Source organism: Poeciliopsis prolifica, unplaced genomic scaffold (assembly GCF_027474105.1).
Source record: "Poeciliopsis prolifica strain line A6 unplaced genomic scaffold, Auburn_PproV2 SCAFFOLD041, whole genome shotgun sequence".
Lineage (NCBI taxonomy): Eukaryota > Metazoa > Chordata > Actinopteri > Cyprinodontiformes > Poeciliidae > Poeciliopsis > Poeciliopsis prolifica.
This window is the reverse complement of record NW_026562416.1, coordinates 3,049,378-3,069,792: the sequence shown is the minus strand read 5'-3', so window position 1 is coordinate 3,069,792 and position 20,415 is coordinate 3,049,378. Positions and strand designations below refer to the sequence as shown.

The 20,415-nt window shown below is 34.3% G+C and overlaps 3 protein-coding genes and 1 pseudogene across 4 annotated transcripts in view; 1 reads left to right on the top strand and 3 right to left on the bottom strand.

The window, feature by feature from the left end:
* LOC129375864 (tripartite motif-containing protein 16-like) overlaps positions 1-20,415 on the top strand; it is a 198,407-nt gene that overhangs the window by 13,438 nt on the left and 164,554 nt on the right. The window lies entirely within an intron of this gene.
* LOC129375880 (H-2 class I histocompatibility antigen, Q9 alpha chain-like) overlaps positions 1,040-20,415 on the bottom strand; it is a 51,308-nt gene continuing 31,932 nt past the window's right edge. Inside the window, exons 2-4 of the mRNA XM_055055248.1 lie at positions 2,322-2,588; positions 1,681-1,959; positions 1,040-1,371 (exon numbers count right to left, since the gene is read on the bottom strand). Coding sequence (XP_054911223.1) covers positions 1,040-1,371; positions 1,681-1,959; positions 2,322-2,588 — 878 coding nt within the window. The remainder of the gene's footprint in view (positions 1,372-1,680; positions 1,960-2,321; positions 2,589-20,415) is intronic.
* Positions 4,542-8,965, bottom strand: LOC129375879 (H-2 class I histocompatibility antigen, alpha chain-like; annotated as a pseudogene).
* On the bottom strand, positions 12,681-19,495 carry LOC129375871 (major histocompatibility complex class I-related gene protein-like). Of its 2 annotated transcripts, none has more exons than XM_055055241.1 (8): positions 19,308-19,495; positions 17,794-18,054; positions 15,550-15,828; positions 14,888-15,190; positions 14,367-14,471; positions 14,145-14,165; positions 13,942-14,011; positions 12,681-13,135 (listed from the first exon to the last, which is right to left on the bottom strand). In XM_055055241.1, the coding sequence occupies exons 1-8, from the start codon at positions 19,357-19,359 to the stop codon at positions 13,114-13,116; spliced, it is 1,113 nt and encodes a 370-aa protein (XP_054911216.1). In that variant the 5' UTR covers positions 19,360-19,495; the 3' UTR covers positions 12,681-13,113. The 2 variants fall into 2 exon arrangements, with proteins under 2 accessions (XP_054911216.1, XP_054911215.1); XM_055055240.1 differs by having other exon boundaries at positions 12,681-13,131.

Sequence of the window (20,415 nt, the reverse complement as noted above, 5' to 3'; positions counted from 1 at the left end):
GTCCCATTAAATACTGAATGATTTTAAAGCTCAGTAAGTTTCTGTGGTGAAGTTCGCCCTCTAGTGGTTGCAGCTTCACACATCTGATTCTTCTCACAATGTTTAGTTTTTCCTCGTTTTTAGATTTTAAATTCAGAAATAAACAAGTTAATTGATAAAATCGCTTCAGAAAAACAGAGGTTTGGTTTTACAACATAAATGTTGGAATATTAATTTGGTTCCATGAAACTGAATGAAGAATAATTTGGCTTCAGTTACTCATAATTGATATGTTTTGTATTTAATATGTGTTTATACATATATTTAGATTTTTGCTAATTTGTTTTACTTGTGAATGAGTTTAATTCACGTTTTATTAATTTTTCTGTGAAATGTAATAAAAATTAAATGATAGAAAAATCATAAAGTCATAACTAATTTAATGAGCCATTTGCAATTTCATTGTTCTGACCATGTGTATTTAGACTTGCATCTCTGAAAAAAACATTATGCAACTTTATTAATTTATTACAGAGTAATAACATAGTTAACCCTTAAAATTTGTTTGCACGTAATTGGTTTTCTGATATATGATTCACATAAAATTGTGCCTAAATGCAAGAAACTTTGTCTCTGACTGCTAGCAACTTTTGTCTCTAAGTGCAGGAGGCCCGGAGGCAGCCCGCAGGCAGCCGGCAGGAGGTCAGGAGGCGGCCCGCAGGCAGGCCGCAAGAGGCCCGCAGGAGGCCCGCAGGTGGCCCGCAAGCGTTCAAAGGAACGATGAGTTTATGTGAATACTCTGTGGAAAGAAAATAAAAATATGCACATTAATCCCCATGTGCTAAAATCAACATTACAATCAGTGAGATTATTTATAGTCTATACATGTTGCTTTGTTATTTATATTTCTGTAAGTAGCTGGTTAGTTTTCGAGTTAATATTTGGTAAAGAAACATGTGAAGCTGCTGAACAAGTGAAAACAGATAAATCAACATAAAAATGTATACTTCTACATTCATGTATAAAAATAAAAAAATTGCAGCACCTCTATTTCCCCAAATTATCCTTCAGTTCTCATTTTATTCTCACCATAGTTGCTCAGTATTTGTGTTTTCTCCAGTTTGAAGACAAGGTCATCTTTGAGACCAAGGAGCTGAAACACACATTCATACTTTGTCCAGTCCTCAGTAGGAACAGATGACAGATCGATGTAAACGCTCATCTGGAAGGTTCTGTCATTGTTAGGAAGAATCTCCCGTTTATCTACTCCATCATGAATCTCCTCTTCGTCTCTCCTCCAGAACATCTCAGCTCTGCTGGGATAGAAACCTGTAGCGAAGCAGCAGACTGGAGAGGATGGAGACTTCTGGAGGAGAGACACTGAAGGAACATCTGAGGAGAAAAATACAATAGTAATGTTGGTTAAAAGGTGGCAGCACAAAAAGCAGAAATAAACAAAATAAGAGTAAAAGACTCTTCCCCATCAAAAAACAATCAAGCTCAGGGAAAAGGAAAGTCCTCAAATCCTCAAACTTGAAAACTGATTGTATAATTTCACAGGTTTAGTATTAAACACAAAATCAACATGGAAAATGTACAAAAACATTCAGCAATGTGAGACATATAAACATGTGACAAAAAGGTCATTGTAATAAATAAATAAATAAAATGTGCTGAATACTAAACTATGCATTGTTCTACCCGTTTTCAGCAGAGAGTTCTTCCCATAATCCAAATAATTTTTCAGCCAATCAGGACAAGTTTGGGTGATGTAGTTGTTTGTCAGTGCCGTCTTCCTTTTGTCGTCGTCCCATTTGTTTTTGGTGATTAAAGCCTGATGTACTGGAGCAGACCATCTCTGTGTTTCCAGGTCAAATGCGATGAAGTCCTCTCCATCATAACCAAAGTTTTCCCAACCTTGAACATCTTCATATTCATCATCAAACTCACAGCCATACATATTCTGGAAGATATGAACACCTGAGAAACAGAAACATCATGAGATCAAGTGTGAAAGTTGCTTCACCACAAACAGCAGGACAGAGGCTACAAGCCAGATTATTTCTGCCATTGCTTTGAAATTTAAAACCACATTTCACCAAACATTGAAGAAATAATTTAACATTATGGCTCATTTAAACTGTGTAAATACATCTTGCAAGCAAATGACTTTGTGCAATTCCTTAAAGATTCTCTATGTGAGTTTAAGAAGAGAATGAAATAACTGGAATGTTATGGTTTTAGTCACACTGATCTCTAAACAGTCCTAATAATAATGAATAAAATGCCATAATCTTATTAATAAGTCAAGCTGATATTCTAACAGTAGTAAACTGACAAACCTCCAGTTTGCTTGAATCGTTGCTTTGCAGCTTCGATGCTGTTCATGAAGGACATCTGGGTTCTTGATAACTTATGTGTTTGAAAGTCCCAGTACTGTGGATCATCCTCTGTGACTTTCTTCATCCAGTCCTGTTTGGGAATCGCTTTCTTAATGCTGCTGTCATAATACATGAACTGGTTTCCATCAACCAGACCAACAGCCACAAACTCTGGAAAACTATGGATTCCAGACGATGCAGTATAAAAATACTGCAGAGAATGACGCCCTGCAAGCAGAAACTATATTACAATTTCAATTTTTGCAACTTGAAACTGGTTGCAATAAATGTTTTTGTGAAGAGATAAGAAAAAACAAATAAATATAGGACTCCAAGAGAAATCAACCAACCTGTCCTGAACACAGATTAGCTTTGCTGTGACTTACTTTGTGCTGCTTTTTGGTTAGCTTGATAATGACCTGACTTTGTGCTGCAGTTTGCAAGTTTATGACATGTTGCCATTTTTTGTTGCCCACATTTTCAAACCTTCTGTAGGATTTGAACCTAAAGCTTCAAACCATTTCTTCATTTTTCTAATTCTGCAGTTGGATAGTTACCAACATTTTTCATCAAATATATATTTTTTTCATGTTTCATTACCAACAATAAAGAGATTTATGGCACTGATATTGTATTTCAGATATTCTTTAAACACCTCTTGCAGACCTGGAAGTGACCTTTGAGCAGCAAATCAAGTTTACTCACAAACTCAGCAGGTCCAACATATTGATGCATAAAGGCTCGTGGCCATAGGGGTGACTGTCTGCTGAAATCTGATTGGCCTCCCTGGTCAACCTCACCAGAACTGCCAGTCAGTTTGTTTATATTGATTAGCATTTCAGAACTTTAAGCTGCACCAATTTATTCTGAAGAAAATTTTATTTTTCCTTTTTTAATTACATGTCCCAGTCCACACCCCATGTCAGTGACGCAGAAATGCTCTTTTAATTGTTCTATAATTGCCATTAATCATAATAATAATAATAATAATAATGAGGTCTCTGACTACTGCACCAAAAGACCTATTCTTTTGATCATAAATTAAATTAAAAAGAGGTTCTAATGATTCAAAACTGTTGACTTTAATTTGATAAGTTGAACAGAGTTAAGTTACAAGCTAATCGAGGGACTGAGAAACATTTTCTTGTGCAATAAGCCTCTTTATTTAAAGCTTATTGTCATCTTAAGACTATGTATTTTGATAAAACTGCACCTTTACTGTGATATCCTCCTATAGTCTGTGACCTGCCTGGTTCTCCAGATTAAAAATAGATATTCTAGATAAATTCTCTTTGCCATCTGAGGAATTTATGCTTCTCTGGAGGGATGTGATAAAAACACTGATGGATGGGCTGCACATGTCTGATATTAATGTCATGCTCTATGAAATGAACATGTGTTGAAATATCACCATATGATGAACCAAAATCCAACATTGGCTGCATCAACTGCAGACAAATGGCTCAACAGTAGATCCTCATGAAACATCTCAGAGTTGGGTAGAAAAGCATCATCTAGAATCTGCACATCCTTGTTTAATACTGCTGTACAACTCCAATCTATTTTCACAGAAGAGACAGCTGCCTTCATCTCTTTTCCAGACTTTGACTTCAGTAAATTTACATGACAGTGCTGAGTAGGTCATTTTCTGTCTGGTGGTGGATATTTCCTGCTATAACTTTTGGTCTAATGCAGCAACATAAATGTTTAGAAACTGTTGACACCCCAGGAAGAGCTGGTGGCAGATCTGCAGCAGCTGAGCTGCATTGTAATTAACAGCAATGCCTGATTATGGACATAGTAGAGTCAACACAACTCCAGAGCCTCCCTTTCCAGCCACCATGACAGAAACACAACTGCATAAAAATATTTTTAAACAACTTGTGAATTGATCCTTGAACTGGAGTCATTCATAACAAAACAGTCTTTACACTTTCAGCCACCTTCTGTTGCAAACAGAAGAATCTAGAAACTTTAAACCCTGATCATGTAATTTAATAATTGCAGGATTAATAACTTACCTGTTACAGCACTGAGCTGCACAAGCAGTAGGACCGAAAACACAAACATAAAGATAGATCCACTTTTGCTTGTCATCCAAAAGACATCCAAAATAATCCATTTAATTTCTCCACTAAAGGAAGAAGAATGAAACTAGAGGGAAAGCATAACAACTGCAACGTCATCAACTATTATTTATTAAAGAGGCGGTATTGTGTGTTCTGCAAACACAAAGTCACAAACAAGTACCTATGTTACTTTTACAAAAGTGCTGTACATATAGATCAAAGTATAACCCAACAAAAAAACATTTTTCAGATAAATTGTCTAAATAGGTCATTAAATGTTCTGTCTTTATTGATTGATGGTGTTTTTTCTACATATAGTGGGAAAACTATTGTTGCCTTGCAACAAGAAGCTGCTCACTTTGAGAAAAATTCTGACATGCAGCTGCAAAGTAATGCCAAATAAAAGAGTTTCATTATTAAGATGTTTTTTACTTGTAATGAGCGAGAAGCTGGCACCAAAACGCAGCTTTCTCCCACTGAGGAATACATGGTATTGATACACATCAGTCGTTCTCCAAACCCGTCATTATAAGATCTAACAGAAATATCTCATCATTGCTTTGTCTTCTGCAACTCAGAGTTTTTAATGGTAAAGAATTTCTTCCTCTTCTGGACATTCAGGAGGTTCTGGGTTTTTCTACACTTATCAAATGAGTTCAGCTTAAGCAAAAATAAAGGCAATATATATAAAATATTTTTTTTACATCACATATATTGATTAAAAGAAAAACAAGTCTTCCAGGTCGAATCCAAGCTTGTGGGCTTTCTGACAGGTTCTCTCCGACTTCCTCCCAGTTCAAAAACTGTGAGTCTCTAATATGTTTAGAACTCAGCCTCCATCTAAAACAACAGATTGTTGTTTTAGAGCCACAGCAGCAGCAGCGATGAGTGAAGTGGTCAAATTTACTGAGGAGAGAAACAAGGCAAAAATAAAAACCTGTGTGCTCAACACTCATGTGCAAAAGTTACAACCAGTAAGACTGTCAATACTGCATCTATTTGCTATTTCATTTTTCTGAATACATTTACTGTAGTTGTAACTTTTAGTTTGTCTTCCAAATAGGAACATAATTATGACGAGAAGTAAAACTGAATTTTACCGTAAAGAAAAATCTACATGACTAAATAGCATTTGTTGCATTTGCTGTGTGAGTCATATATATCAGAGCAAATGAAACAGAAACAAGCTGCAACAATTGGACTTTACCTTTGTGTGTCTGATGAAGCATTGGCTTGGAAAGGTGAAGTCTCAGGCGTGATATATTGAGTGACTAGAAAAAATTCAAATGTTAAATAGTTTTTTTTTATTTTCAGAAGCAAAATAAATTTTTGTCAAGTTTTTAGATTTAACTTATATGTTCACATTGTTTCTGAAGGCCCTCTCAGAAAAATAATCTTTACTTTAATTTGACGTCCCTCTAGCGCAGCGCCCCCATGAGGCACATGCACATTTTGCACCACTGGCTTGTTCTGACTATAAAAATATGTAATTACACTTGACAAGCCCTGGATATCAGAAAATAGACCCATTGGTACCTCAGTACTATCTGTGTTTGAAAGCACCTTTAAGTTTTACTGAAGCTCATTTTCCACATTTATTAATGTTGAAAACAATTAGAGTTTATGAGTTATTCTAACTAGACATTTCCTATTTTATACACATTCAACAAATGTCCTGCTAAGACATGTTGGACTATCTCACATAAACTATGAAAAGTTTATTTTCTCCTGCGATGCCCGGGTCATTTTCTCCTCACTCTATTTCCGTTTGGTCATTTTTTACCTAATGAAGCAGAGTAACATATAGACTATTGATAAGGTCCACATGTCTAAAATTAAACAATATATTGCTTTCTTACCATTGTTCTTTATTGGACAAAGAATTACAATCACAGCAATGACCAGAACCAGAATCATCAGAACCACAGCAGCAGCAGCGATGAGTGAAGTGGTCAAATTTACTGAGGAGAGAAACAAGACAAAAATAAAAACCTGTGTGCTCAACACTCATGTGCAAAAGTTACAACCAGTAAGACTGTCAATACTGCAACTATTTGCTATTTCATTTTTTTGAATACATTTACTGTAGTTGTAACTTTTAGTTTGTCTTCCAAATAGGAACATGTGATTATGAACGAGAAGTAAAACTGAATTTTACCGTAAAGAATCTACATGACTAAATAGCATTTGTTGAGTTTTTAGTTTTCACTTTGTCCTCACCTTCGTTTGTCCTGATGTTCCTTCTCTCCAGTCTGGTGACAATATTCTCTTTAAAACCAGAACTGAAACACGCATTCATACTTTGCCCAGTCAGGAGACGGAACAATGAAAGATTCACATAAATGCTCATCTGGAAGGTCCCATCATTGTTGGGGGATCTCTCCTTTAACCAAACCATCATGAATCTCTTTTCCATCTTTCCTCCAGAACATCTCAGCTCTGTTAGGATAAAATCTTGTAGCGTGGCAGCAGACTGCAGAGGAGCCATTCCTCTGGAGGAGAGACACTGAGGGAAGATCTGAAGATAAATTAAACACTTGTAGTTATTATAAGGGAAGTTAAAACTGCAGTCTGGTACTTATACATATTGGTTAAAACTGTAACTACGTTGTGACAGTACAGTATAATTCCTATTTTGTGAAAAAAAGAGCTTCTCTGCCTTCTCCCTGTTTTATATTTGAGAAAAAACAAAACGTTGCATTAGAAGCGATAGAAGTTCAGATAGAAGCTGGTGATTTTTTTCACAGATTACTGTCACAACATGGTGACAGCTTTAACAAATATAGAGAAAACATATTTTTTATTAAAGTTATAAACTGCAGCTTGAATAAAATGCAACTACATAGCATTTTTTTGAGAAGTCGGGATTGTTGTATGTATATTTTGCACGTTGTCTGTGACTGTTGCAAGTCGGAAGAGATTTCAATGAGCTAAAACTAATAATAAAAAATGTAAGCAGCCTATTTGCTGTATTTTTTTGTGGACTGTTGCATATAAATTCACTAGTAGCAAATATTGTGCTAGTATCAGTATTGGACCAAAGAAAGCAAGGCAGTTGCAAGCCTTTAAAATTGTGATGCTTTTGATGGGTCAGATAGATTCAAGAAACTTTAACAATAATAATTATGCAGGGAGGGGCCCGATTAAAGTTTTCGTCATGGGGCCCAAGATTCCTGGTGGTGCCCCTGGGTATGGGACAGATAATCAGTGGAAAAAACAACCTACTCCACCAAAAACAACCAAGCATTCATGAGATACTGTAGCATAACAGAGAAAAAGACAAGGTGTGAGCAGCACGTACACAGGGTGATTGATTGCGCTAAGATCCTCCCCCTGGTTCTGACTGATTGTTTTTTACTGAATTGTGTTTTTGTTCAGATGACAGCAAAACCACAAGGAGCGTTGAGAATTTGTTTTGGGTTCAACAAGAATTTGCTTATGACTTCTGGAATATTGTAATTTAATAAGTAACAATTTGAGTAGCAATTGTTATTTCATAGATTTAGTTACTATTTGATAGTATCTGGTTCAAAAAGGACCATTTATGGACCTTTAAAGCAATGAATATAACATCCTGCAAAACGTCAAATCAGAGGAGCAGCATGTGGCTGTAATCAAAGATGATCCATTTATAACAGGTTCAGTTTATGATGCTCCAGCAGCACAACTGCAGTTAACATTTGACTCCGATATGTGCAGCTATCCAACATGAGCATAACGATCATCAGTTTCCATTCAAAGTTTGGGAGAGAAATAAAAAGTCGCACATGATTTTGTCCAACCTTTTGGTCCACACTCAGAGAAGATGACTGCTCTGCTCCTGCTTTTTTTCAATAAATAAGTAAAAAACATACTTTGTAAAAGTTACTTTCTGCAGATTTATCATAGAAAACATCAGTGACATGACAATGTAGTAAATACCCAGGCCAGTATTTACATGGTTAACCGTGGCGCAGTTTTTGTTAATACACAAACATAGTTGTGTAGTTTACACTACTTAATGTTTCATGTCATGCTCTGTTGCAGTACCTGTTTTCATCAGTGAGCTGCTCCCATATCTCACATACATCATCAGCCACTCAACACATGTTTGAGTTAAATAGATCTTCTCAAGTTTCTGTGCAACTCTGTTATTTTCCCAATTGTGTTTGGTGTTGAAAGCTTGTGGTTTAGGAGCGATCCATGATTCTCCTTCCTGGTCCAGTGCAATAAAATCTTCTCCATCATAGCCAAACTGATCATAACCTTTGACCTCTCCAGTTTCATTGTCCCATTCACAGCCATACATCTGCTGAAGATGGGCACTCCTGAGACAGAGAGAGACTTTATTTAACCCGAGTGTTTAAATACAATTTATTAAATACCCTAAATGTGGATTTTATTGTGACAAACTAATTCATAAAACCTTCATAAACAAACCTCCGCTCTGGTTGTAGCGTTGTTTTGCAATTTCTAGGTTTTTTTTTAAGGTTCGCTGTTTAGCCAGACATGTCTCCGTTTCCTCCTCCCAGTAGTTTTGGATATTCTGATCTCAGGTCATTCATCCAGTCCTGTTTAGGGATGTTTTTTTGTTGATGATGTTGTCACAGTAATTTATCTGAACTTCATCCACAAATCCAACAGAGACGTAGGATGGAAAGTTTGGTATTCTGGAAGATGCCGTGTAGAAATACTTCAGAGAGTGGGTCACTGTAAGAAAAAGCACATTTCTGAATATTTTACAATTTCAACTCCAGTATGACTCATAACTAATTTAAACTCAAGGTATCATATTCTGACATAAAACTGACATCAAAAACATATCTAATTTTATAAATTCATGATTATTTTTCTGTCCAAAGCAATTTTAAGCCAACTAAATTTTTACATGGTTCAGTTTCGATGTAAAAATTCCATGAACCAACAACCTTCACAAGTCACTTCATGAAACCAAAAGGCTATCCTTTGATCCTAACAGAAAATTTTAAAATAAATTTAAAAAGATTAAATAAATTAATGAAGTAATTAAATCAAGGTTATTGCTACATTGCTTTGACCATTTTTAAACATATTACAATTTGTTGGAAATAAATTTTTGCTTGTTTATTTTTATCTCAACTAAATCCAGAGTGACAAAACACTCTTCATTAAAATACCATATAACCAGCCTTCTTTATCAGGTTCTTGTGCCGTTTAAGGTTCCTGGGTTCTGATGCTGCTGCCCCAACAAAAGCAGAAGAGACGACACTCTCAGCAGAGAAGACATCATTAATATGAGAGGCAGCCCTGAAACTACAAGAAACTATACATCCAGGACATATAATTACTAACAAATGCCTTTTCAAATAGTGAGCTCATGTTCATTAGCTAAGAACTACAGTAAATTTTGAAATAACACGACTCATTTGTGACAGCCAATGTTGGGTATGGTACAAATTTTGAAGTTTTACATGAACAGTTTTTGACATATATACATTTTGAATTCTATAACCTGCACAGTATTAAAACTCTTGCAGTGGCAATATTAGTAAATATTGTGATGACAATATCAGGAGCCATAAATATCTATTTTCTCCTTTCCTCTCTTTCTAACCTGTGCCTCCTACTCTATGCGACTTCTAACGTTTTTGACAATGTCATTGGTGTCAGCAGGTTTGAACTCTTGCTGACATAAAACTCTGTTCAACTGATTAAAATTACATCTGCATGAAAGTACAACTTAGAAACTCTTAAAATCATCCAGCAACTATTGCTCTTCAGACAGTACTTTACAATATAAACACTGGACATAATGATATTATAATAACAATATATTCATAATAGATCATGCAGCTCTAGTACAAACAATAGCTGATACTAACCAATAGCTGCCTTTTACTAGAGTTACAAATCATTGATAACAATTGATGTTATTCACATATTCAGGTGACTTTAATTTGAAATTTCCTCATCAGATATGTTTGGTAATGTTGCAGCGACTTTATAAATGCTGTGCTTTTAATCAGGGTATAAAGCAACTTGAGATAACAGACAGTTTGCTTTTACTCTGGATATTGATGTGGTGACTATTCATAGGCAGATGGACAGTGCTTACAGAGTTAATAATTAAATTCTGCATCAAAAACATGAAACCTTACAGTAATATATTATAGATGGGGTAGTCTACACACAGGTAATCTGGATTAAATAAAACTGAGAAAGACTGTTACTTTTTGAAATAATTTTCAGTATCTGTGGTTACATAAAGGCAACAGGATCACTCATTTACTGAAATGACACATCAGATGTTATAGTGACATCTATAGACGATACTCTGGACAGAAATCAGACAAAGAAAGCCGGAAGCTTTCTTGTTAAATGATTTACATGAACAACTGCACCGTGTTTGTGAGGCTTTCATTCTGAAATCCTACAAGAAAGTCTCACCTAGATTACAATTTTTAAATGTATTTGTTTTGACTGCTTTCACTTTCACTTTGAAAGCTCCAGTAAACATAAATACCATGAATACCATGAATACCATGAATACCATGAATGTTTTTCTAAGCTGACTACAGTGACCCATAAACGCTGTTTTGGTCTGATATGATCAAATGTGTGACTCACCTGCCATCACGTTTTTGTAGCCCAAGAAGAAACAGGAACACGAAGAAAAGCATTTAAACATTTATATCTGGTGCTTATTAGTGCAAGGGGTTGGAAACATTTCCGTTTCTATTTTATAAGATCTGTTTATTAATTTAAAAAATGATCGCATTTAGGTGTCTCTAAAAAGAAACTTTTTCTTAGTCGACAAATTTTGTTTTTGTTTGTTTTGAAGGAAAAGATCGTCTTCTTCGTTTCCGCTTCTTCTTAGATTTTTCTGGCGGTTTGCAAATGGTTTCAACAGTGCACTACCGCCACCTGTTGGATTGGAGTATGAACCAGAATTGTTTTTAACGTCAAAGTTCAGATTTTATAAGAAGCTGAAAAGAATTTAAACGATGTAATTCAACCAAATTAAACTGTACGTTTTGCTCACAAAACGTAATAAATATGTATTTTTTTGATGTTTTATACAATCCATAAATTCTTTCTTAATTAACCAACTTGCATCTTTGTCGTCATTTAGTCCATGTTTCTATTTTATTGGTCAGTTGTAATATTACCTTGACCACTGTTTTATTAATCACAACTAGAGACAAAATGTAAAAGTCAGCATAAGATAAAAACACTTTTCAAAACACATTGAAGCCCCTTATGCTTTCCCATTGTGTTCAGACTGCAGTTCAAACCTGTATGATCAAATCTAAATCTTTCTCAAATATTATCTTCCTCTTTGCCTCTTACCCATGTTTTTTTGTTGGTAACAATGGAGAAATATCATGTTTGGTACATTAAGCTTTTCAACAATTGATGTTCACCTAAATTTCACTGAATATAAATGCTGCTCCTAAATTAAGTACAATAAATGTTGAAATACACAGCCAGTAGAATGAAATTACATATTTTTGTTACCGACATTTTTTTTTTTTATGTAAAAATTCTTTTTGCTGGATACCTCTAATTTTCTTTTATTCTTATTTTAATTTCTAAAGACAATATGTTCTATTGTTTCCATTTGGCCACAATAAATACAACCTGTAGTATGTTTGGAGATTATTTTAAGTGTGTTATTTAAACCAGTGTGACCAAATCTAACCCTCGATATAATATCTTCTTTCTTTATTCTAATACATGGTCTCCTCCCTTTTTCTTTTGCTGTGTCACTCATTTTCTTCCGTCTAACTTATGGTTTTAACTTCTCTGTGGTTCCCATTAACAATTCAATCCAACAAGTTGTGACGTTTCTCCCTTGGGGTGAAGGAACATCACTCATCACTTCCCAATATCTCCTAGAGAAATAAGTTTTATCCTGGTTGCTGATTATCAAGTTGTGCTTTTGGTGTTTAGATTGAGAAAACATTGGCACTAAGACATTTATTTAACAAATCTAACAGAGGATTTAATAAACCAACAAGTTCACACTGAACATCAGAAGCCAGAATTATTTACTTTGAGACCAAAGTCATAATATTGAAGGAAGTGATGGACTGAACCCTCTGAAGAGGTAAATGGTAAGATTCTCAAATAAAAGCATAATGTATTGTAAAGTTTCCACATTGCATAATCATTGGCTTCAGAAAAAAGAAATTTAATTTAATATTCAATGCAAAATAAAGCAATGTTACCTTAACCAGTTTTTTATTAATCACGACTAAAGACAAAATGTAAAAGTCAGCATAAGATAAAAATACTTTTCAAAACACAAGTAACAAATATACTGAAGAACAAACAGCAAAAGAAATTATTTGAGGATCACAATTAGATCATTAAATAAAACAAATAGAGAAAAAAACTCACAAAGTAAAACAAGTAAAATATTTACATGATGGACAAAATAATGTAACTGCCTTTTTGTGTTTCTTAACAGATTCATTGATTATATATGTCACTTTATTCTGATATAAAACTTTGTAAACATAAATTAACACATTAGTATGAAGAACAGCATGCAGTGAAATATGACCTGAAAGTCATACAAAAAGAAATATAACATGCAGAAGGTTAAATGACTGATGCTAATGCTAATTTACCAGATCAAACCAGATAAACACTAAAGTCACTTTAACAACAACAACAACAGAATATCTGAAGTCCTTTAATTTTTTAATGCCTCCTGGTCCTTAAGCTGGCGTCCGTCTCTTTCTTGATGAGAAAGAAGGAATATTCTGGACACGACGTATTTTAATCACAAATTTAAACATCATGAATGATCAGCACCAAATTACCTACAGATATAAATTCAATGTTTTTAACTTGTCAGACTACAACGAAAATTACTTTGTACAAGACAAAGTTATGTGTGACTGTATTTTATTATTTAAATTTGTCTCATCAATAATTATTATTCAAATATTTACAGGAACCTCTGACGACAGAAAGAACTTGCTTCATAAACAGTAAAGGTTTCCAAAAACCTATTTTTTTAAACATTTTTGTTCAGTTGACAAACTTTTCAACAATTTATCAGAAATAAAACCTCAAACTATGAAACTCACTCTTCAGTTTGCTAATGTCTGAACCTTGTTTAAAACAATCTGATTTAAAACATTGATCACATAATCTCCCTGTTTGCAGAGGAAAATATGAAAATGTTTCAATGAAAATAACATTTTACACAAACCAGAACAAGACATAAAAATTATATTTTCTGTAAACAAGTAAAAAATAAAGATTCATTAATGCATCAAGAATATTTTTGAACCTTGATATTTTGTTCATTTTGATTCACAGTTTCTTCCAGTTAACATTATTTATCTGCATGTGTGAAGATTTATGACATTTCTATATGACGTCTAATATGATGTCACTCAAATTCATCTAAAACACTTGACCTATAAATTAAAGTGATTTCAAACACTGGATATGAATATTTCTTTTAGACCAACACTGTCAGAGATGTAAATAAAACTCAAACATTATTTTGAACGGCTCTGATCAGCACAACTCACTGTGTGCATGATGCCGATGATCCATTTTGTTTGGGAATCATTATTTCTTGGACTTCACGGATACTGACTGCTGTGAAAGGAGAAATAAAGTGTTAGCCGATATTTTGTTTTACACAACATAAAAAACAACATTATTAATAAATCTTTGGACTGCATCACACATTTTAAATTTTGGAGAAAATTATGAAATGCGTTTTACTTACGAGTTGGAAGCCACTTGGCTTCTGTAAAAAGAAAAAAATATTTTTAGTTTGCAGAATAACCACCTTTTGTTTGCCACTTCAACCTGAAATTCTAATATATAATCATTCTAATATATAATCATTAATATATCTAATATATATTAATGATTCTTATACTAGTGTCCAAAATGTAATCTGCACAATAACATGGATTCAGGATTAAATGATAAAAAAAAAACTCACTGAATATTTTCTCACTGATTGGCTTTCTGAAAATGACTCCAACCGCAGCGACAACAACAGCAGCAATAATCACTGCTCCAGTGGTGATTACTGTGATCCAATTCCCTGAGAAATAAATCACAAACCAAAACATTACTGGACATTTTATTTCTTAACCAAACAGCAATCATGTGCCATGCTACCTCAATTTGTTAATAATTTATATAAAATGTACAAGTCTGCACTGCTGCTGCTAAAAACTTTGAACCTATAATTACTTGAAATTATTTCACTTTCCTTTAGAAATTAAGAAATTATTTTAAAGAAAAGGTCTTAGATTTAGCATTAGTTATAAGTACATGGGCAGGTTAAATACTTTAGATATTATATGGTTTTACTTACGAAACCAATACTTAAAATGACATTTAATAGGTTAAACAGTTTCTGTTTTAACCAATTAAATTGTCTGCAAAAATCTTGTAAAGTCAACTAAATTACTTAAGTAATTTTTGGTTCATCCACAATTTTGATAAAGGTCTTACATTCATTGGTCAAGATTTTGTTTTTCTCCAGTTTGGTGACGATGTCTTCATCGACACCTGACAGCTGAAACACACAGTCATACTTGTTCCAGTCTTCAGATGAAACAGATGGCAGATCCAGATCAACACTCATCTGGAATGACCCATCATTGTTAGGGAGGATCTCTCCTTTGTCCACACCAACATGAATCTCCTCTCCATCTTTCCTCCAGAACATTTCAGCCTTGTTAGGATAGAAACCCGTAGCAAAGCAGCTGATTGGAGAGGAAGACGACTTCTGGAGGAAAGAGACTGAGGGTTTATCTATTATGAGAAAAAAAACAAAGTTTAAGAGTTCAGGAATGTTATGCTTTTTTGATCTAATGGAATTTCTCTGTCAGACATTTTGATTTTAACAATCTGTTTTTACTTTAATTACCAAGCCAGATAAGCTGATTAGAAATACTCATGATACTTGTCAACTCTTTCAAATGTAATGTAAGACTAAAGATGAAGGAATCTCTTATAAATAAGCCAAATAGAAAGTAAGAAATCAGAGTCGCCAAGATAAAGAATAAATGACATCTAAAGCAAGAAAGTATGATACTCATTGTTTTCCAAAACATTACAATTACAGATAAATGAATACTTCTTTAGTGAACTAATAGGTCACCTGATTCTACCTGTTCTCATAAGAGAGGTTCTGCCATAGATCATATATGTCTTTATCCAATCAGGACATCTCTGGTTGAGGAAAGTGTCTGCATGTATAATCCAACCTATGTTATTGTCCCACTTGTTTTTGGTGATGATAGCTTGAGGTGTTGGAGCGATCCATTTCTTCGTGCTCAGGTCAAAGGCTATGAAGTCTTCTCCATCATACCCGTACTGCATAAAGCCTTTTTTCACTTTGGTCTCCTCATCCCACTCACAGCCATACATCCACTGGTAAACATGAACACCTGGGAACACAAGGCGACACAGAAGTCATTAAAACCTCACATAATTTTAACAACTACAGCCTAAACTGAAGCTAAATTTAGTAACAAATGTTTTGAATGGAATCAATGAATGCAGAGAGTCAAAAAGTGACTCATACAGCAGATATCATTTATCCTCAACAAACAAGACATTTGCAGACAAATTGAAGATCTTACTTTTATTGGTCAAGAGTTTGGATTTCTCCAGTTTGGTGGCGATGTCTTCATTGACATTTAGAGACATACATTAAATGACCAAAACATAAACACTGGTAGAGGTAGCAGAAGTCCAAATTCAAGACAGATATTAAGAATAATATCAAATATAGTTTGCTTGCCATTATGACCAATAGATATTAAGAGTTCCCCACTGTTTAGATATAAAATAAACTTTCAAGTTGAAGATTTGTTTGCTAATGTTAATTGCTACAGTGTAGATAGCTTATCAGGTCCAGGTAGAACATGGGGAAGTTCTGTTAAGGTGTTTCCTTTAGCAGGGTTCAAATACTCTGGGGTTTATTTGGTCCACATTGAATTTTATGCAAGAAACACTTTTGCCCAGATAAACAAAGACAGGAGGTGGATTGTGTTAGGTCCTGACTTTTCATTCTAAGTTTACCACATATTCACAAAGAAACAGATCTACATAATTTGAGTCAGTGTGTTTGAACAGGGTATTGTATTTAAAGTTATTAGTCTCCATGATGATATTTTTCCAATGAAGAAATGTCCACTAGTAACTGAATGTGGAAAGATTGGTTTATTTGATATCGTTAATTGTTACAATGGAGAAGTTGTATTCTCAACTCCATTCATTTTCTATGGAACTTGTGCGGTAAGACAAGAGTCACTTGTCAACTCTGTGTGCTTGTGAAATTTCCAATTCACACACAGATGTGAACACAGGACAGCAACAAGACACAAGAAAGTTGAACATTGTAGTTTTGTCACTGATGTTCCTATCTGTTGGGTTTTTAGATAAATACAAATGTAAATATTAAAGATTAGGAACTTTTAAGGATTGAGAGATCTTTGTTTGCTTGGATGTTCTTTTGTCTCTGGAGCAGCAGGAAGCAGGCCGATTTGAGGAGCAGAATGCCTGCAGTCACAGGACAGATGCCAGCCTGGGAGAGCAGTGGACACCTAGCAGGAGCAAAACTTCAAAGTCTAGATGTCCCAAGAAACTCTAGTTTTATGACCCAAGGACATGAGAGCTGAAGTTTTATGGTACAGAAAGACAACAAACAACCGTAATTTTATAACCTCAGGAGATACAAAGACAGTATGTCATTATAGCTGCATCTGTGGAGGCTCTCACTTCCCATTTAGCTCCATCTTCTACTCCGTTTCCATTTCTTAGCAGCAGTTTTTCCCCATAGAAACACATTTTTTATCTGTCAATCCTTGTAATCTTCTCCTGTTGTCCTCCTGTTGAGGACAGAGTTACTCTGAGTAACTCAGATATAGGTATTCTTTAGTATTAAATAGAATTAAAAAGCACCAATGAAAATAGAACCTAATGCTTAGAATGGTGGCTTCTCAATAAATACAATGTTCAATATCACATTGAATGTTCAACGTGAACATACAATGTTCATTAACTATTGATAAAACCATCAGTAGTTAATGATAATATTGATATAACTGTCATAGTTAATGATATGACTATCACAATAATGATAATAATATAACTGGTGTTTAAAAAAAACATTTCTAGATTTATGTCTTGCTACTAAATCATTTTATTCATATTTATTACTAATGATGTAATAGGTGATTATATTGGCTAATAAAGGAAATGTCACATCGATCAATGTAAATTTCAACTGTGATTCTACAGTATATTTATTACACTGATCAGTCTCTACATATTGGATTGTTGTGATTGTCTGTGTATGACGGTGTGTCCTTCAAAAATGATCAGCAACTAATCAAATTAACACAAACCTCCTGTTTGGTTGAAGCGCTGCTTCAAGATTTCAATGCTGGCTTTGTAGGTTTGTTGGTGACGCCGAAATTTTCCAGCTTCTCTTTCCCAGTACAGCGGATCCATGTTCTCCCTCATCCAGTCTTGCTTGGGCTCTGCTTTCCCGCTGTCACTGTCATAGTGAACCATCTGGACATCATCAACTGAAGCAACAGCCACAAACTCTGGGAAGTTTGGCACCTTAGAGGATGCAGTGTAGAAATATTTCATAGAGTGGGACACTGAAAAAAAGACAATGATTTGAGAATTTGTAAAACAATAACAACATAAACATTTTCTGAAATTTAGACAAACCAAGCAACATCTATAATAATAATAATAATAATAATAATAATAATAATAATAATAATCAATAATAATCAATCTTTACATAAAAAGACCATTCAAATGAGATGATTTTTGAAGGGTGTATTTACAAAACATAAAACATTTAATGAATTAAGTATTTAATACATATTCTTATACTATATTTATTTTTAAACTGCTATCTTTATTTAGCATTTCTTTATTTTAATTATAGAGCTCTAAGTAGTAATCAGCAGATATGACTTATTTTAGGGTTTTACATTTGAAATAAAAAATATTTAGGTTTTTTTATTTATTTATTTTTTTAACTTTACATAAAGCTTCAATTTAAGTTTACCAAGAATTATGTTAGCTTCAAGTTTAGGAAAAATAAAGCAGTCATGTTTTTAATATGGGGGTCAGACCAAAATTTGCACAAAAAAAAAAAAACAACAAAACAAACAAACTGCAAAATACTTTTCTAGATTTAATAATTTTTGACAGTTTCTACTGTAATTCTACCTGATTCAAAAAGAAGCAACTTCAAACATTTGTATTGTATTTTTAGATGAGATACAGTTTGGCTTAATTTTGTGCAGATAAAAACTTAACTGAACATCTCAACAGAAATATCTTCAGTTTGTTCTAAATATCTTCTAAATTAGGAGATCTGCTACAAAGGTAACATTCGGCTGTAACTTTATAAAATATCTTTTCTTAATAATAAGCTGATATTGAAATTAAGAGAAAGAAAAACTAAAACAATATAAATAATAATGTACAACCAAATCGTCTTAAGTACTCATTACTCATTTGTGAAACAATAAATTAGATAATCTATAGTTATGATAATTTAACCTCTTTATGGCCCACTATTTTTTCACTTTACCATATTGCAGTTTTCTTCCTCTGTCAGTGTTTTCTGGTTTTTTGTGCTCTAGTTCCTGCATCATCCTGCAGAAATTGACTAAAAAATCTTAACTAACAAATATCAAATAACATCAGCTTTTTCAAATGTATATGTGTTTGGAAAACCTAAATTGAACTGACTGGTTATTGTAAATCAGAAGTTTAAGGCAGCCTAATTGTAAATTTATGAAGTTTACGTGACTCTGAAAATTCTCTCTTTTAAAAATTATTTATAGCGTTCACATCGAACAAAATAAAAATAAACTGTGCTGCTACTTACCAGCTGCAGTGTTATGGATTCCCAGGAGAAGCAGGAACACAAAGTTTCCCATTTTGTCATTCAGCGCAAGAATCTTTGTAAAACCAGCTGATCGCCATAATCCAACACTAAAGCAGAAACATATTCTGTTTCACATGTTTTTGTATCGCCTGCTCAGATTTTTGTCTCCGTACGACTGTTTGTTAACCTTTTTCAATAAATAAAGACGATTGAGAAAAGACTGCTTCCTGGAGGCGTGTTGTATGGCAAGCCGTCCTAACATAAAATTGGTAAACTCGAACTTACGTTTCAGACAGATATGTGAAATAATTTTACTATTAGTAATTAAATTAAGATATCTCTCAATATATTTTGAGAAAACAAAATGCTTATCTGAAATATTTTTATTCCATTCTGACTGGTATAAAACACTTGCTATTGATATTTGCCATTGAGTTTTAAGACTTCAATTCAAGATATCTACAATTAATTTATGGCTCGTCATGAAGTCAATTTCTCTCACATGTGAGTGAGAGTCAGCAGAGTCAGTCAGGGAAAACCCATAACACTGCACACATAACAATAAAGATCACAACGCAACTTATAACAAAAACACAAAACTACATGGAACCCCACAGAACTAAAACAGAATCGTTATGGATATATTTTATCAGAGGTCAACCACTCCTTAAGTTTAAGGTGTACTTATTTTCCTGTATTAATTTTCAGTCCCTGATGTTTGTTTTCAGTTTATCAATGTGAGTTTATGAGTGACTGTGTGGTGGGATGGTGTTTCACCCTCCTCACTCTGCATACCAGGTGCAACAAGAAGTGCACCGTTGATTGGTGGGCGGGGCAGGTGCCTTTATAGCCAGGCAGGCCGCTGCAAGGTGCGTGTGTCTTTGTCTCCTCTGCTACATGCTGGCTGACTGAGTGGCCTGTGGTTTTGATCGGCTTACTGGAAATCGTAAGTGCCATTTGTACCATCTGGCTGGGATTGTGGTTTGGTTCTGGTGCTATACCTGCCGTGCGTTTCTGCAGCATTGTTTGCTGGCGTGGCATTGGCGGTTGCAGCTGGAGATTGTTGCGGCGTGTGGCTTCCATCTAGTCCTCACTTGTTGGTCCGCTT

Coding starts and splice junctions, on each gene's coding strand:
- LOC129375871 (XM_055055240.1), bottom strand. CDS start 19,359: ATGGGAAACTTTGTGTTCCTGCTTCTCCTGGGAATCCATAACACTGCA. Junction 15,191..15,549: donor AACCTCTCTTATGAGAACAG/GTAGAATCAGGT, acceptor TTCTCATAATAG/ATAAACCCTCAGTCTCTTTC. Junction 14,166..14,366: donor AATCAGTGAGAAAATATTCA/GTGAGTTTTTTT, acceptor TTCTTTTTACAG/AAGCCAAGTGGCTTCCAACT.